This window comes from Parambassis ranga, chromosome 2 (assembly GCF_900634625.1).
Source record: "Parambassis ranga chromosome 2, fParRan2.1, whole genome shotgun sequence".
Classification (NCBI taxonomy): Eukaryota; Metazoa; Chordata; class Actinopteri; family Ambassidae; genus Parambassis; species Parambassis ranga.
Window position 1 is genome coordinate 42,919,719 of NC_041023.1, and position 15,814 is coordinate 42,935,532.

General features: G+C 43.6%; 2 protein-coding genes across 3 annotated transcripts in view; one reads left to right on the forward strand and one right to left on the reverse strand.

The window, feature by feature from the left end:
- Positions 1–3,437, reverse strand: part of LOC114451618 (R3H domain-containing protein 1-like) — a 32,387-nt gene extending 28,950 nt beyond the window's left edge. The window contains 1 exon segment of the mRNA XM_028430385.1: positions 3,110–3,437. The gene's annotated coding sequence lies outside the window, so the exon portion shown is untranslated.
- The window catches only part of zranb3 (zinc finger, RAN-binding domain containing 3), a 40,746-nt gene continuing 28,065 nt past the window's right edge, over positions 3,134–15,814 (forward strand). The window contains exons 1-7 of one of the 2 annotated variants that reach the window (XM_028430406.1): positions 3,134–3,229; positions 4,728–4,904; positions 8,360–8,378; positions 8,647–8,825; positions 10,901–11,132; positions 13,282–13,367; positions 14,467–14,638. In XM_028430406.1, the coding sequence (XP_028286207.1) occupies positions 4,759–4,904; positions 8,360–8,378; positions 8,647–8,825; positions 10,901–11,132; positions 13,282–13,367; positions 14,467–14,638 (834 nt within the window). In that variant the 5' untranslated portion in view covers positions 3,134–3,229; positions 4,728–4,758. Of the gene's footprint in view, positions 3,230–3,466; positions 3,576–4,727; positions 4,905–8,359; positions 8,379–8,646; positions 8,826–10,900; positions 11,133–13,281; positions 13,368–14,466; positions 14,639–15,814 lie in introns of those variants that run through there. The other variant, XM_028430397.1, reaches the window with a different exon arrangement.

Sequence of the window (15,814 nt, forward strand, 5' to 3'; positions counted from 1 at the left end):
ACATAACAAACAAAAATGCAGGGAATTATCAAAATAAATAACAGTATATTCAGTGACTGTTTAAATGGAAGAAGCAGGACGTACCTGCCCGGCAGCTCTGCCCTCCATCCCTTCTGCTACGCGACCGTTTAGTTTCCATTGTACAGGAGGCACAATTTGCTGGAGAGGAGGCTGGAGTCCAGCTCGCTCCTCGGCAGCTGCCTGCTGCCTCCTGTACACTCGCTTGACTGAGTGAGAGTGTAAGACGGGGAGAGGAGAGTGTAAAGGGAGAGGGCGAGGGGGAGTGGGTGTCACAAAGAGAGAGAGAGAGAGAGAGACGGAGAGAGAGTACAGGACGGAGGGAGGGAGAGCACTGTGTGAGCACAAGTCTACCTGCCACAACCCATCAAGCCAGCCAGCCTTGGAGACAGCGCCAAATCAACAGCTGGCCCCTGTGTGATGTCAGAGCCTCAACAGCCAGTCACTGCAGCCGAGGCCGGCCGGCACTACGGAGCGCTGACTGAACCAAAGTCACCGGCTAAATGGGGCTCTTCATTAGCTACTCTGCTTTAGGATGGAGGAGGGGGTAGGAGAGAGAAGAAAGGGCAGCCAGGGACATGGGATGGATGGAAGGAGAGGAAGAGGAGAAAACAGAAGGGTGGGAGGCAGAGCGGCAAAGACAGGAGCACAGAGGAGGTGAAAGGAAAACGAAGGAGAAAGAAAGGCAACAAACAGGGAGGAGGAAAAAATAGGGGACAGGAGCGACATGTCTGCAGCCAGCTAGGTGCTCAAAGACCAGGTGGAGAGTCGGTGGGGAGGCGCTGGCTGCTGAGAGGCCGAGCTGTTCACCGGGCTACCTTCCCATTAAAGCTGGCACCCTGCTTTTCACACAAGAAGACAAGGCTACAGCTAATCCCACTGATTCAGAGAGAAAGACACCACCTGAAACACCACCTTTTACTGAAAGAAAAATACTGCATGAAGAGGCTTCGCTTTAGGCAAATCTATAATAAGCTTAGAAAACAAAAGTTTAAATGCATAAACCACACCCCTAACCTCCTCCATCTCATAGAAATCTGCCATTATTAAAAAAACAATCAGAAATGAGAGCCTCCTCCTGTAGTTACTCTGCCTGTTTATGTCATTAAAGACAATGAATTGTGTCTCCTTGCACACGAGTGACGTAAAAAAATCTACTTCATGAAGCACTTTAATCATCAAGAGACTGACAGGCTGTCAAAGACAGAGGAAGTCACAAACAGGTCCTATGCGCAGCCCGAGTCTAGACTGCCATAATGTGATTGAGTGACTGAAAGGACAAAAACAGACTTTAACAGCCAACACAGTGGGCGGAAAAGTTCCTGCTGTCACTTAGCAACCAACACCAGGCTGCGACAAACGATCCGATCCTGCCTCATAATTGTGCCATTCGTTATGCCATGTCTCTGAAGAATTTATTATTGTGCTTTCTTAATCCCATGAAAAGGTCACCAATTGAACAAACAATTTATGGATAGGTAGATGAATTATTTAATGGCCCAGACCAAATATTATCAGAATGAGAGATTTTTTCCCCCTGGAAGGCGATGAATTATTTAGTCATCGGGCCACATCTTTGGTGAAAGCTATTACACAGCAACCTCAACCTCAATATCTTGATAATGTCATCAGCTCCACATACGCTCTAACCCGTGCAATGAATGGTCAACAGAGCAGAGGCTGCAGTGGCCCGAGCAGCCACTGGGTTAAACTGTTTTAGGAAACAATTATTAGCATTTATTTTAGGCCTTGGAGGGGCGTGCTACTGAATGCAGGCAATCATAAGAGAGCATAGGAGAAATACTTTTTGCTGAAAAACATGCTAAATATATCACTTAAGCACATGCACAACCTCATGCATACGTTTACACTTAATTATGGTAATAATTCAGCAACATACAAATCAAGAGTGTGTTGCTGCACAGCAGAGATGGCAGCCTGTAAGATTAACACATCATCTGCACTCTCTATTAAAAAGAATATAATAAAAACACACAGCAGCCGCAGGGATTTAACCAGCATCCGCTCTCCACCCACCAGGTTCTGCTGGTACCGTAATGAAAATGATACTATCATGATTCTCAGCCTCATTGGTGGCAACTCGCAGGGCTTTTGCTGCCATTTCTGTCCCGTTTCTACCAAGTCAATGAGGCGATAATTGTCTGGGTTGGTGGATCTGAATTATGGTGGTTATGGCACCCTATTAAGCAAGCTCCAAATTGAGTTATTGGATGGAAGATTTATGACCTTTAACCAGGATAAATCCAGCTCAAGTCAGGCTTTAATGCCCTCGTTTATCATCTGACAACAGCAACAGAGCAGGACTACAATACTATATGTTAAATATTGAAAAATACAAGCTGCACTTCATATTTACAATTAATTTGACATAAATCTGAGGCGATTCTTTTTTCATAATATTTCAAAGGATGTTTTTTCCTTATATAGCTTGGGAAAACATGGTTGTGGTTATTATTCCTTAAGAGGAGCGTAACTAACTCCATAGCAAACCCGTAGCACCAAAGTCCATTAGAAACTTGTCGATTTTATATTCCTTGTGTACCGCTAAACCTTCAACCCTAACACATCATACACCTTCTTTAAATTACACTATGTATGTGTAACTACAATTCGGCTAATAAAATCATTAGCTAAAGTACGCAACAATGCGACTAAAAGCTCACCTTGTGTCCAGGCTAACATTGGTGCACCCTGTCCTTTGCGGCACACAGACGAACCAGGCCTAAAAGTTATTGAATTAACGTGTATCATTTAATAACTACAGTTTGGTTTTAAGGACGAATGCCGAATTAAAGTGTGTGTGCTTACAATTTTGACACAGTCATTCAGCTCGAGGTGTGTAAAGAGAGAATAAGAAGCTGCGTGTAACCGTGTCGTGTCGTGGCTAAGCTAACCACTCTTACCTGGCACCCTGGCTAGCTAGCTCCTGAACGCAGCCAAACACCGGCGCCCTGAGCTGTCACACGCTAGCAAATAGCGCTGTTTGCTGCTAACTAGCCTGTGTTACATGATTATAACTATTATATTTCGCTGCTGGGCAGGACACTCCAGATATGTGGTGTTGTCTTACCGCTTTGGGTTTACAGTTGGTGCACGGCCGTAGTCTCGGTGAAGTAGCCCGTGTTTGTAGCAGCAGCAGCGGCGGCGGCGGCGACGACGGCGGCGGCGGCAGCAGCAGCAGTCGGGCAGGGTGAGAGTGCGTCAGCTCCGCACGCTCCACACGCAGGCTGTTGAAAATATGTCACGTCGTGTTGTCGCAGTTTTTGCGTTACAGCTGCGCGAATGGTGTCACCTCATCCCACCACATCTCTAAACTATAATGTCATTATTTACACTATTTGTTGTGTTCGGACTAAATAAGCTCCCATAAACAGGAAGCTGCTTATGATTCCTCAGTGTTACATGAGTGCAGCGGGAGCTACGGTGATGTAAAACGAGTGTACCCTTAATTTGCCGGGAAACTATTATAGAACCAGAGTTCAGTCCGCAGTTTGAACTCATTTTGATCGCAGGGCTTCACTGCGCTCTTTCAGCAGGTAGGCACACAATGCATACACAAACAGAGACAACCATACCATCTTGCTTTGCTAAAACGATAGTAGCTTATGTTCGAGTGGCTCCTGACTGAGTCATAATGACAGAGAAATGCTGTTTGAGCGACTGCATTTGCTACAAAGAAGAGAGACAGCCATATATATGATATATTAACACATAAGAAGTACCATGTTTGTTTCTGTGCGCTGGTTTCATGATAAATAGCATAATTGTGCTTTTATTTCTAAAGGAAAGTTTATTTACTTCCGGTTTTTGTTGCTAGCCCTAGCTAGGGATGCTACTTCTACAGCTGCCTGATTTAGGGGTCTGTAATAACTGTAATAACTAGGCAATCAATCTATTGTTCTTCACCCTCTTTCATCTTCTTCTTCTTATTATTAGTTTGATTGCCGTTGCTAGGCAATCAAACTCTTGTTCTTCGCCCTCTTTCTTCTTCTATCTTCTTCTTCCGTACGTTGTCTGGCGCAGCGTATCTTCAGCATACATTGACCGATTTCAGCCAAGGAGGACATTTTCAAAAAAATTATTATTTTTCAAATATTAAGCAATTTCGGTGTCATTTTTAACATGGGAATCTATGAGAGAGCCCTTCAACGAGGGTCATCTGCCAAATGTATCTCCTCCTACAAATTTCAAGCTGCAGACTCCATTTTAATCTTAAAACGCTCATTCGATGCTGCTCTATCAAACTCCGATTTAGAATTTTCTAATTCCGAATCGTTTCCGCACGCCAGGCTCTCAAAGTTGGAGGAGTGGTTTTTGAGGTCTCCTCTGCTGTTACCATGGTGACAGGCTGACACACAGAGGCATACAAAGCTCTGAATTGCTCTGATTCTCCAGCAATTCAGAGCAATCCTTCACATCAGCGTTCAAAGCAATGCTTCAGCTGCGTTACATAATAATAAACGTCAATAACATCCATGCCTATGACACCTAATTGGAGTACTTTTACTTTTTGGCCACTGTAACAGTTTTGTTAAGCTGTTGTTGTTGTTGTGCTGTAGTCATCCGGTTTCTAATGATGGTAGTCATGGCACAGCAGAGAAGTGCTACTAACAGCAAATCATTTTAAAAACAACGGACACACTAAGAGAAGCTAGATGCTTACACCCAGAATTATATTTTTCCTCCAGTGACACCGGAAAAGTGATGAGGATTTTCTAAATGGAAATGGATGATAATGGCCTACAGACCTCTGACTGTGATACAAGATGGTCACAGCAACTGTCAGGCCTTCCTCACAAGCTCCTGCAGCGCCTGATGCCTTTCCAAAGGGAGGGAGTGGAGTTTGCTTTATCCAAGAATGGACGGTAAGATGTCAAAAATGTTGTGATTTTAAACCTACACACATTGCACATCAGTAATAACATGTTCTCTTATCGCAGAAATTAAGTACATGCAGTTCTCTCATTTTATACAAACTGAAGCTAAAAATGCCAGAAATGATGCTTTGATTTTTCACTTCATTTGAGCACACAAAGCAGACCTGCAGTGAAACACATTCTGCAGTGCAGCATCACTGTGTGATTTAGTCAAAAAGGAAGCCATTGTTACACAGATAATTTGCCTAATGGAGCTTTAAAGCAAGCAGTTCCACTCCACTTCTGTAGTGGCTGTAATATGTCATGGTGGCTGGAGAAGCAAGTAAAAAATTCAAAAAAGTATCATATATTCAGACAGTCAGCTATAAAAACAAAAAAGTGGGGAAGTTTTTCAGTCGCCTTTAAATTGTGCATTAACTGTAGGAACAGACCAGGGCTCAGTCGATGTGCGCTCAGGTTCTTGGGAAGGTCAGCGCAGGGGGAGCCGAACTGAGGGGGGGGGGGCACTGCTGTGATGCGGAGCGGCCATATTGATTCTGGGAACACTGGGAGGCAGTGCTTTGTTGCATGGGTGGGTCAGGAGTCAATTGGCTCTCGCTGCACTGTGTGGACAGCTACCTCAGTCAATTGGCATCAATGTGACAGGAAGAGCAGCGCGGGCGCTGCTTCTCTCTGGAGACAGGCAGAAGATGTTATAGGTAGAGGTAGGTCGGACACAATGCGCCTCGACATGATGTCTGAGGTTTAAGCTAGTTAGTTTGAAAAGGCAGAAATAACTGTATTCCTGCAGGTGGAGGTGTGCTGGCTTTTTAGAAAGGGCTGTAACAGCTCAGGAAAATGTAGGAAATGGAACCAAAAAAAATAAATAAATGGCAGCCCTTCATTATAAAATAAGTCCTGAATATCACAGATTGATGACAGTGTGGGAGGGTCTGTGGGCGTATTTTCCCTTTAAATCTCAGAGTCATTGTTTTTTTTTTAACATCCAGAGCATCAAGAGTAGCGAACCAAAAAACATCAAATGTTGGTGCAATTCAAATTCCGCTGCATCCGCCTGTGTGGGAGTGTGAGTGAGTTTTATGGGGGATAATGTGAGAAACTTGCAGTACAGTATGACATTAAAAAACCCATGAGATGTGGCTGATTGTACTGTTTATAAAGTTGGGCACAAGTTTGAGAGCCGTGTACATCTGTAAAATTCAGCTTTGAGTGGACCTAAAAAAAACATTAATTTGAAGTAACAGTCACTCTTCAGGCAGCTATGTGACACAGCGCACGTCCTGCCTGCTCTTTTTTCAACCACTCATTATTGTCAGTGACTGCCTGTGCTTTTATTAAATAAGGTGTGAGACGAGGGCAGCGCTGCGTTGTCTCTGCATGTAATAGTCCAGATTTTCTTTTTCTTTTTGAGTGAATACAACTGAATGTATTCAGTATTACTGCCGATACTAGACAGACAGATTAAAACGAAAGATATTGTAACTGTTTTTGTCTCACCTACATTTTAAAGGTGCCTTCTTAGGGCACTCTAAATCCCATTTCCTCTCTATAAGGCAAGAAATTTGTCACAAATGTTATAATAGGATATTTTGTTCATTGTGAAGTCAGCAGGAGATGCATTCTATTAAGCAGCGTGAAAAATCTCAATTGCTATTAGTAACCCGTTGGCTTAATGGGCAACTTTCCATTGTTTGGACAGTATCCATCTGGGATGTAAAGAAGAGGTTTTTATAGAAACAAAGCGAGGAGAATGCACCTCATAAATAAACCTTACAGCCTGCTGGGTTTGTTTTGTGAGTTAGAAGGAAAAATTGTCTTGTTGAGAAACTATTGCAGCATTAACACTATGTTTACTTAATCATTTGGAGAATTTTAAGTATATTCATACATCTTTATGAACTGTAACAGGCACAGGAGAGCAAAGGTGAGGATTAAACAAAGTGCAGAACTTAATCGACATGCGCACTCAGAAAAACAACAGCAGTGATCGCAGTTTTAAAGGCCACTAACCGTGCACCCTCCTGTGGCCGCGTGAAGAAGTGCATCTGCAAATCTGCACTCTCAGCTGCATATTTACAACCTCCTCCTGTTTTAATGTGATTAGTTGGACAATAATCGTTAGTATGAGCATCAAACTAAAGGCAAAGTGTTGTTAAACATATAAATCAGTCGCTGGTTTTAGGGATAGCATCTTGGTGTGAAACCACAAAGAGGACTGAGGGGTACAGCTAAGTTTTGTCTTTATTTATTTTTAGACTAAATAAAAAAGCTTCTTGATAGTTTCACAAAAAGCCCTGTAAGCGAAAGTTGAATGCCCCATTTAACTTAACTCTTCCTTTCAAAGTTACACACACGCTGTTGAAACATCCCTCTCACTTTACTATAAGTAGAAACAAGACCAAACCTTATATATTTTGCTTTAAGTCAATTCACAAAATAGAGCAAAACTGCCCTTTGAACCCACGACCGTGTGTGCCATCTGAGCACCCAGTCAGCCTTTTGTCCAGCATCCAACCTCTGAGCAGTTTTCTTACACTGACTACGGAGCACCGCAGGTCCAGTCCTCAGACGAGAGCCTAGAAGATTGGGGTTAGACGTGGGGCCGCACAACACATCAGTGTGCAGAGGTCAAAGCCATCAAATCATCTCAGCCAGCTTGGGAGGTAGCGGAGCCCATTTCCTGACACTTTGGGGCTTGTGGGTTTCAGAGATAACATTAGAAAGATGCGGCGACGGGGAGCGTGCTGTCGTCAGGCAACAGCACTGCAGCATGCTCGCAGTCTCAAACCGTCAAAACGACACTCAGGTTATTTAAAGGAGGATGATTAATGTGTTGAGAAATGGCAAGCACCTGCCCCAGCCGCACTCTCTCCCCACTTTGTGTGTGTGCAGGCACTTATACAGTAAGTGTGTGTGTGTGTGTGTGTACTCTTACATGTGTTTGTGCTTCCTTTTGTTCCTGTGTGTGCCATGAATTTTTGCATGTCTTTTGTGTGCATTTTTGACACACATGCTGGCCCAGTGTGACCGTCTGTGTGTGTGTGTGTGTGTGTATTGCGCTGACTGGGCCGGTGTGCTGGCAATTAGAAAAACCACCAGTGGCAAGGTGCACATTAATCATGTTCCTCAGCTGAAAGAGAGAAATGGGGCGGAGATGGGGGGAGGAAGAGGAGAAGGAGGAGGAAAAAGAATAATGAGAGGCTGTGTCTGAGGTATTCAGAGCTGCTCACTTGCACTGTTTGCTCTGACATGATGTTGGAAGCGTTTATGAATAAGCAGGGTCATGACAAAAATGGCCCAAACCCAGTGGGCCAGCTGCACTGTCCACAGGGACCACTTCAGCCTTAACATACAGGGAGAGCTTTGAGCTTCTGAAACACACATAAAGTCCAGTTTGAAGCATCAGATCCCTCACTGATAAAGTTTTCTCTTTTGCTTTACAGATGTATGATTGCTGATGAGGTAAGCACACACAACGCCAGCTCTTGAAAATCAATTTTCCCAAAAAAATGAACCTGAGACTTCGCTGCATGCCTTCCAAATTAATTTGTCATCCCTGGGCTGCACTCCCACGTGCCTAATCGGTTTTGACACTGGAATCATTCTGAGACCTTATTACTCTTGGGCCTCACATCAGCTCGGCCGTCATATGCAATTTGCCGCAGAGTCGGCGCACGATTGACTTGTTTTTCTGCCCCCTCTTTCGCCATGTGTTGATTTGGTCGGCCAGATGGGTCTCGGCAAGACGGTGCAGGCCATCGCCGTGGCGTACGCCTACAGACGGGAGTGGCCTCTCCTAGTGGTGGTGCCCTCGTCCCTCAAATACCCCTGGATCGAGGAGCTGGAGAGGTGGATCCCCGAGCTGCAGCCTGGAGACATCAATTTGGTGGAGAACAAGAGCCACACCATGTAGGTCACCTCACTGCGGTGCACCCCCCTCTTTACCCACACACCACCTCTGCCAGGCTCCACATACAGCACATGTTTTACAGTGACTTAATCAGAAGTTTATTGGCCATCAGTTGCTTGTTTAGCTGCAGTATTTACATATTTACTCTTCTTAGTTTGGTCTTCATCACTGAGCAGCGATTTGATGTTTAACTTTGTGCTTTAAATCCACAATAAATAAGTCATTTTATTCTTCATATCGGTTGTGGTCGGCTCTGACTGACCAAATATCTGCTTTCTTAATGGAAGGCTAATATTGGCAAAATGATAACGCCTGACAGCTAATTAAAACTGCAGTCTGAAAGAAATAAGAAACATTTTATAGTTATAAATGTCTTTTGATTTAAACAGACAAAAGACACAGTGAACTAACTAATGACACTTAATGTATCTTGACACTTTTAAATAACCTATAAATGCCTTTAAAACCAGCGAATATAAACATTTAGGAAACCATCAATATATTAAGTTTTAATTTAATTAAGGCAAATTTAAATATTGTGCAAACACCAACTTCTGACATCCATTATTTAAATGTGTAACAACCTCTTATATTTCCTTTTACAAGCCAATCTCTTCAGCCCTCTACTACTCTTACAAGTGATAATAATTTACCTAAAGCGATGCAATAAAAACGCAGGCACAGTGTGAAACGGAGGCAGCGTGACAGGCAGCAAAGTTTGAGCTGATAAATTAATCTCAAAGTGTCCCTCGGTGTCAGGAGCCAGCAGGGGCCGATGTTTGACAGAGCTGACAGACAAATCATGTCAAGGCGACGTCTGCAATATTGAACAAGAGCTGGTTTTTTTAGTCGTAGGAAGTGAAGAAAATGCTGTCCCAGAGAAATGTGGCTCATTTTCGCAGCATTTCAGGACTAATGTGGTGTATAAGCCTTGAAAAAACTACTTTTATTATCTTCTCAACTCTTTCCCAGTCCTCTTTTTTTTCTGTCTTTTTGAATGAAACAAACTTTCTATATTGGTGACTTGTTGGAGGGGGGAGGTGGTGGTGGTAGTGGGGCGGTGTTGCCCCCCCCTCCACATCACAGATGAGGTGCAAAGAGGTTGTGAAAGCCTTCTGGGGAAAACGTGTCCTTGAACTGGATGTGTTAATGACTGAACGGGGAAGCAGGAGAAAATTATGCAGCACCTCCTCTCAGTATTTTGACTCGCTTGTGCTTTTGTAGAACATGAATGGCACCTTAGGTTTATTTCTGTGTGTGAATGTGTGTGTGTGTGGTGACGGCCTCACAGAAGCTGGAAATGTTTTTGATTTCTCAGAGATGCTTATTGAGTTTCATGCAGCTGAATGTCGCCTCTGTGTTTGTTTGTTTATTTGTGTGTTTGTGCTGAAAAATATAGAAAATGCAATACAGCGCAGGAATGGATTTTATACGCGCTTCAATGAAGAGGGAGGATGATGTATGAGGAGTTTAACATATAGGTTTTTTCCTTTAAAAAGTAGTCAAGTAGAGGGCTCAGTTGCCAAGGCGACAAACACTGGAACAGATGTTGAGACATCTGTCCGTGTTAAAGGTGACGTATCTGCTGTCGACTCGTTCCAAATAATACATTGATAGTAGATGCACCAATTGTTTAATTGTTTTGTGCAAAAGCTGCAATTTGATTCATTCTAAAGACAACAACTTGCTTCTAAAGTATGTGTATTAATCCGCCTTAAAAATAGGTCCTAACAAATCGATATTAGATATGTACAAAAATAACTGTAGTTAGAAAACTGAACAAAATGTATAGACATACAAACAATGGATACTCGTTAGTGTATTCATGGCATTTGTTGACAACCTGCAACTAAAACTGCTGAATATTCATTTACGTAAATCAAACTGAAAATCTGTGCGCTCCTATTAAAGATTTACATTTACATTAGGAACCAGTGGCCTTTGAGCTGAGAGCAGAAAAGCTGTGACAAATAGATCATATTAATAATAAATAGAAGCTGAGCTAGCAAGGCTCTTTAGCATTTAGCAGGACAGGTTTAGCTGCTCATTGTGCTTTCTGTGTGTGTTCTTTCAGGGGCATCAGCAGCAGTAAGGTGACAGTGCTGGGTTACGGCCTACTCACCACAGATGCACGCCCCCTAGTGGAAGCTCTGAGTAGGCAGCACTTCTCCGTGGTCGTCGTGGACGAGTCCCATTACCTGAAATCCAGAAACGCAGCCCGGACCAAGATTCTGGTCCCGCTCATTCAGGGCGCTAAGAGGGCTGTCCTGCTCACCGGCACCCCGGCACTGGGTCGACCTGAGGAGGTGATGAAATCAGATTAAAGTGCAAACTGTTTGTGTATTCTGCAGGTTCAAACCAAACATGAGCAGATTGTAATGATTCATATGCTTCTAAAGGGGCTCTGAGATTAGCAGCTGCCTCACAAAGGTGTTCCAGACTGCAGTGCAGGTAGATCGCCATGGTAACTTCCTCCAGAGCAGGTTATGCTCAGATCCAACATTCGAAAAAGCCAATTAACTCTCTCCGGCGTCACTTATCCTCCTGGATCCTGTGGTCTTATTTCAATAACCTTTGTTGCAAAAACTTCATTTACAAAGGCCGATATGAACAGACACTGCACTGCAATAAATGAGACAAGTAATAAAAAGGAGCACAGGAGTGGGGACGGGGGGGGAGGACTATTGAATTTAGAGACAATAAGAAGGGCTGTTCACAGGACAGCGGTGTTTGGAGAGCGGCTGAGCCCTTTCCATAATGATTTATTATATCATTTTTATATATGTTATATTGAGGCTGTAGATTACAGCCGTATTCCATCACTGCAGCTGTGAATAGAACATCTTACACAGTACAGTATCAATAACAAGTATTGTACCATTTCTTCTCCAGCCAGATGAGCAGCCATGTTTTTTTTTCTGTTGCCTAAATAATCATAATGAAAGCTTCCTAAATAATTAACTATATTTATTCACATTATGCAGCTGATTTGAAGACATTTTCTCATGATCATCTGTAAAACTGTAGCCTTACTTCTCTTATTTTCTGCAGCAGTTACAATACATACCTTGCAGAATCATTACCTCATTAGGGGTTTTCACCTGAAGGTCTGTGTTGCATACCAAAATTAATGCAACTACATGTAAAAGATGCAGAAAATGAACGTGTGAAAAATATAGTCAACCAAAGTTTGTATCCCCCATTTATAATTAATTGTGTTTGGGGTCCACAGTTTCCTGCAGTGGATTAACATGCACCTTTGGCTCTATCCATAAGGGATTGACAGTCCTAATGAAGGAAGATGTCAGCTTATTGATGTGTTTTTAATCATTTATTGGATCGGTTACACACACACAGCAGTACTTGTGGGTCGCTTTGTTGACAATATGGCAGCTGGTTTAAAACAGTGATTATCCAGGAGTGACATCATAGCTTTCGGTTGGCTATGTTAAATTATTTATGTGGGACAGGACTCAGATCGTGCTGTCATCTATCTGCCACGCTGCTGTGAGGAAAACTTAATTATTGCCTCGACCTGATCATAATAATTAACTGATGAAATTCAGGCAGCTAATTAATTCCAAAAATGTGAAGTTGTAAGAAATTTCGAGTAGGTGTGTCATGGAGAAAGTGTGTGTTATATCTTTGGCACACGTGTGTGTGTGTGTGTGTTCCTGCCTGCAGTGGTGAGGTTTTAGATATCATCTTCCTCTCCCTCTCTCTGCCACTAGAATCTGAAACTGAATATAACATTTTATCATCCGCAGTATAAACCTGATAAGCCCTGTCCCTGCCTCTGTGCCAGTCTCCTCACTGCCATCATTACTCACTGTGGCTCTGACATCGAGTTAGCACACAGCTCAGGGCATGCTGCACCGTTCATGATGTGCCCTCATTCCTCCCACCTATTATATCAACAGTATGAGGGGGGGAAATGCAAAGCTCCTGTTGAACAAGCTGAATTTAGAATAGTGGAGCTCAATGTGGCTGCTCAGATCGCTGCGCTGATGATTACCTGTCATTACTTTGGAAATTGCTGCAAATACAGAAAATTGACAGGACAGGGATGCGTTCACACACACACACACATTCCCTGGGAGCTTGTGATGTAAACACACTTTACCTTCTAAAACGACATAAAGCACCAGCTCGTTATTTGCACAGGAGTGATATTTGTTAGTTCTTCTTTGTGTGCAGCGGTTTGACCTGTTTAATTGATGCTGACACAAATTACTTCTCAGCTGCACAACACAGGACTGGTAAACTAGGCGAAGGACAACAGGACCTTGAATAAACTGCACACAAGACACACACACACACACTGCATGACAGCAGAGTAATTGTGAGCAGTGCTGAGGTCTCTATTTAAAGACAAAAAGAAGCTGTGCAAGTCTCAGAAAGAAAAGTTGCACTCTGTGTGGTTATTAATTCCCTTCCTGTCTGGGTACTTCACAGCTGTTCATGCAGATCGATGCCCTCTATCCCAAGAGTTTCAGAACCTGGACTGACTACGCCAAAAAATACTGCAATGCCCACTACAGGTGACACTTTCAAAACAATTTTTGGATCAATTTTGTGGTTTAGATTGTCAGGAAGTTGACATTTTGTGTTGGCCTAAAAAGATGGTTCAGTAAATAGAGCTGGAGATGGCAGACTGTTAGCTTAGCTTAGCATAGCTTCACTGAAACTATGCATAGTGCATAGAGTTTTGCTGCTAAGCTAATGCTAAGCACCCTGTTGCAAATTCATATATACTGTAAGCATTTCCTCAAAATATCAGTTCACTCCTCCGCGTGCCTCTTCTTGTTCACCTCCTCTCTTTTTCTGGTGGAATTAGCCCACTTTCAGCACCACATGGTTTAATTGTGTCTGCTGGGATGAGGTGGACTGTACCTGAGACTGGAGCAGCCACACTGCTGAGATGAGGGTTTGTTGTCAGAGCCAGACCGCAGCTGAAGCCAAGCGTTAAATGCCAACTGGCTGCCGGTTGCCGGCGACGATCAGTTACATGTGTGAACAAACACATCAAATGCATTGTTTTGGATGTCCATCAGAGTCAGGGGATGGGCTCGGTGCCATTAATGATAACACTTTGAATATATAATAGCACTTAGAGTGGCTGGGGAAGGCCGTGTCAGCTTCCCACCTTTCAGGGGACAGAGAGTCGGTGGTTTCAATCCCTTATTTTAGAAGGAGTGAGTCAGTTTCTTGCTTTAGCAGCTCCAACTTTAAAGTGTGAAACAGCAGATTTTGGCAGTGCCTTGTTAAGTTTGTCCACACTTCTAGCCAATATGGCAGATACCCAGCCTTTGTGTGGAGGGCCAGTTCTATTCTAAAAATCCATTTGGCTGATATATTGTGAAAGTTGCTGGTAAGTTCTGGGATGAACCTGCTGCTATGGCCATTAGACAAAATAGTTTGTCTGCTTTGCAAAGTGCCCTTAAGCAAAACCTGGATCCCCCGACTGCTCCAGCAGAGCTGCTAAACCAAGGAAGGCTGCTGCAGCACCGGGCAGCTCCCAGGTGGGACTGTTTAAATGTGTTTAACTATTCCTTCAGGGCAGTGCTGTAAATAAGTGTGTTTAGAAGTGTGTGTGTGTGTGTGTGCATCAGCAGGCACCTCTCATTCAATCTCTTGCAGGTATTTCGGGCCTCGCAGGCAGTGGGACTGTCGCGGCGCCTCCAACCTGGAGGAGCTGCACCAGCGCCTGAGCCAGATCATGATCCGCCGTCTGAAGGCCGAGGTGCTCAGCCAGCTGCCCCCCAAAGTCCGCCAGCGGATCCCCTTCGACCTGCCCAAAGACGCTGCAAAGGTACAGACACATGCTGTCAGACACACCTCTGTCCAATCTTAAATCACAGACCACAGCTTATGTCAGCCCTCCTTGTTCCAGCAGCTGTGTTCATATGGTCAAATCATTTATTTTGTCAGTTTTTAAAGTGCTGCAGCATCCTCTGATTCACACAGACAGCTGCAGGGTTTTGTGAACCACAACAAGAAGGAAATAAAGGCAGTTTTAACCAATAGTTTGTTCTCACAGAGCAGCAGGTGAAAACTCTCTTTTAACACAAGATGCACTGATGAATGTGTGTGTTTGCTTCTGCTCCACCAGAATACCCGAGTATTTGTAGTGTAAATGTCATGTGTGCTGTGTGTAGGCGTTTGTTTCTCTTATAGCCTCCAAATAGTTGCCGCTTCTGCCTCCTACGCCGCGCTGACGTACATGTTAATGCTAATGTCGGCATCAACTCGGCCTGCCCGGTCACAGGTCTTAAGGTTACACTCGCTTACTTTTCCACTGGGAGCAACAACAAGAAGCTTTTGTTATATTTTATATCATATCAGCAGAAGTGGAGAAACACTGGAGGAGCTCTTGCAGTGCTAATTACGCACGGAGCTGCCATCCCGAGAAATGACACAACAATAAGAAGATGCAGAGAAAAGTGATGATGCAGGGTTTTAGCCAGTTCTCCCTAAATGTTAAGGGACGCTTTAATTGGGGGCTAAATATGGTCAGTGTTCCTACATAGCGGCGCCAATTAGGCCACAAGTTGGAAAAGTTCATGTCACATCTGGTAGCTCTGCTGCTGCTCTCTTATCTGAAGCTGGCTGAAACAGCAGCTCCTCAGAGGAACGCACCGCAGATCATTTGTCTTTGTTGAAAACCAAAAAAAAAAAAAAAAAAAAGTGTTCGGCTTTGTACTTTCTGCTTTTCATGAAGTGAATCTGAGTGTTTTTTTGTTTTTTTGTTTAAATAGGAATGAGAAGAATAGATGCAGCTAAATGGACTGGGTTTTTTAAGAGATGAGAAAGGGAGGTGTGAAGTGGCCAGTCACCCGAAACTGCAGCCATTGTACCTCCCACAGGCAGGGAAATATCAAACATAAAAGACTGGGTGGGCATTATTTTACTCCAAACAAAGTGTATTTTGCTAACTGACGATATGTACTGTACAGCAGTTCATTCCTCCTATCTCATTTTACTCCCT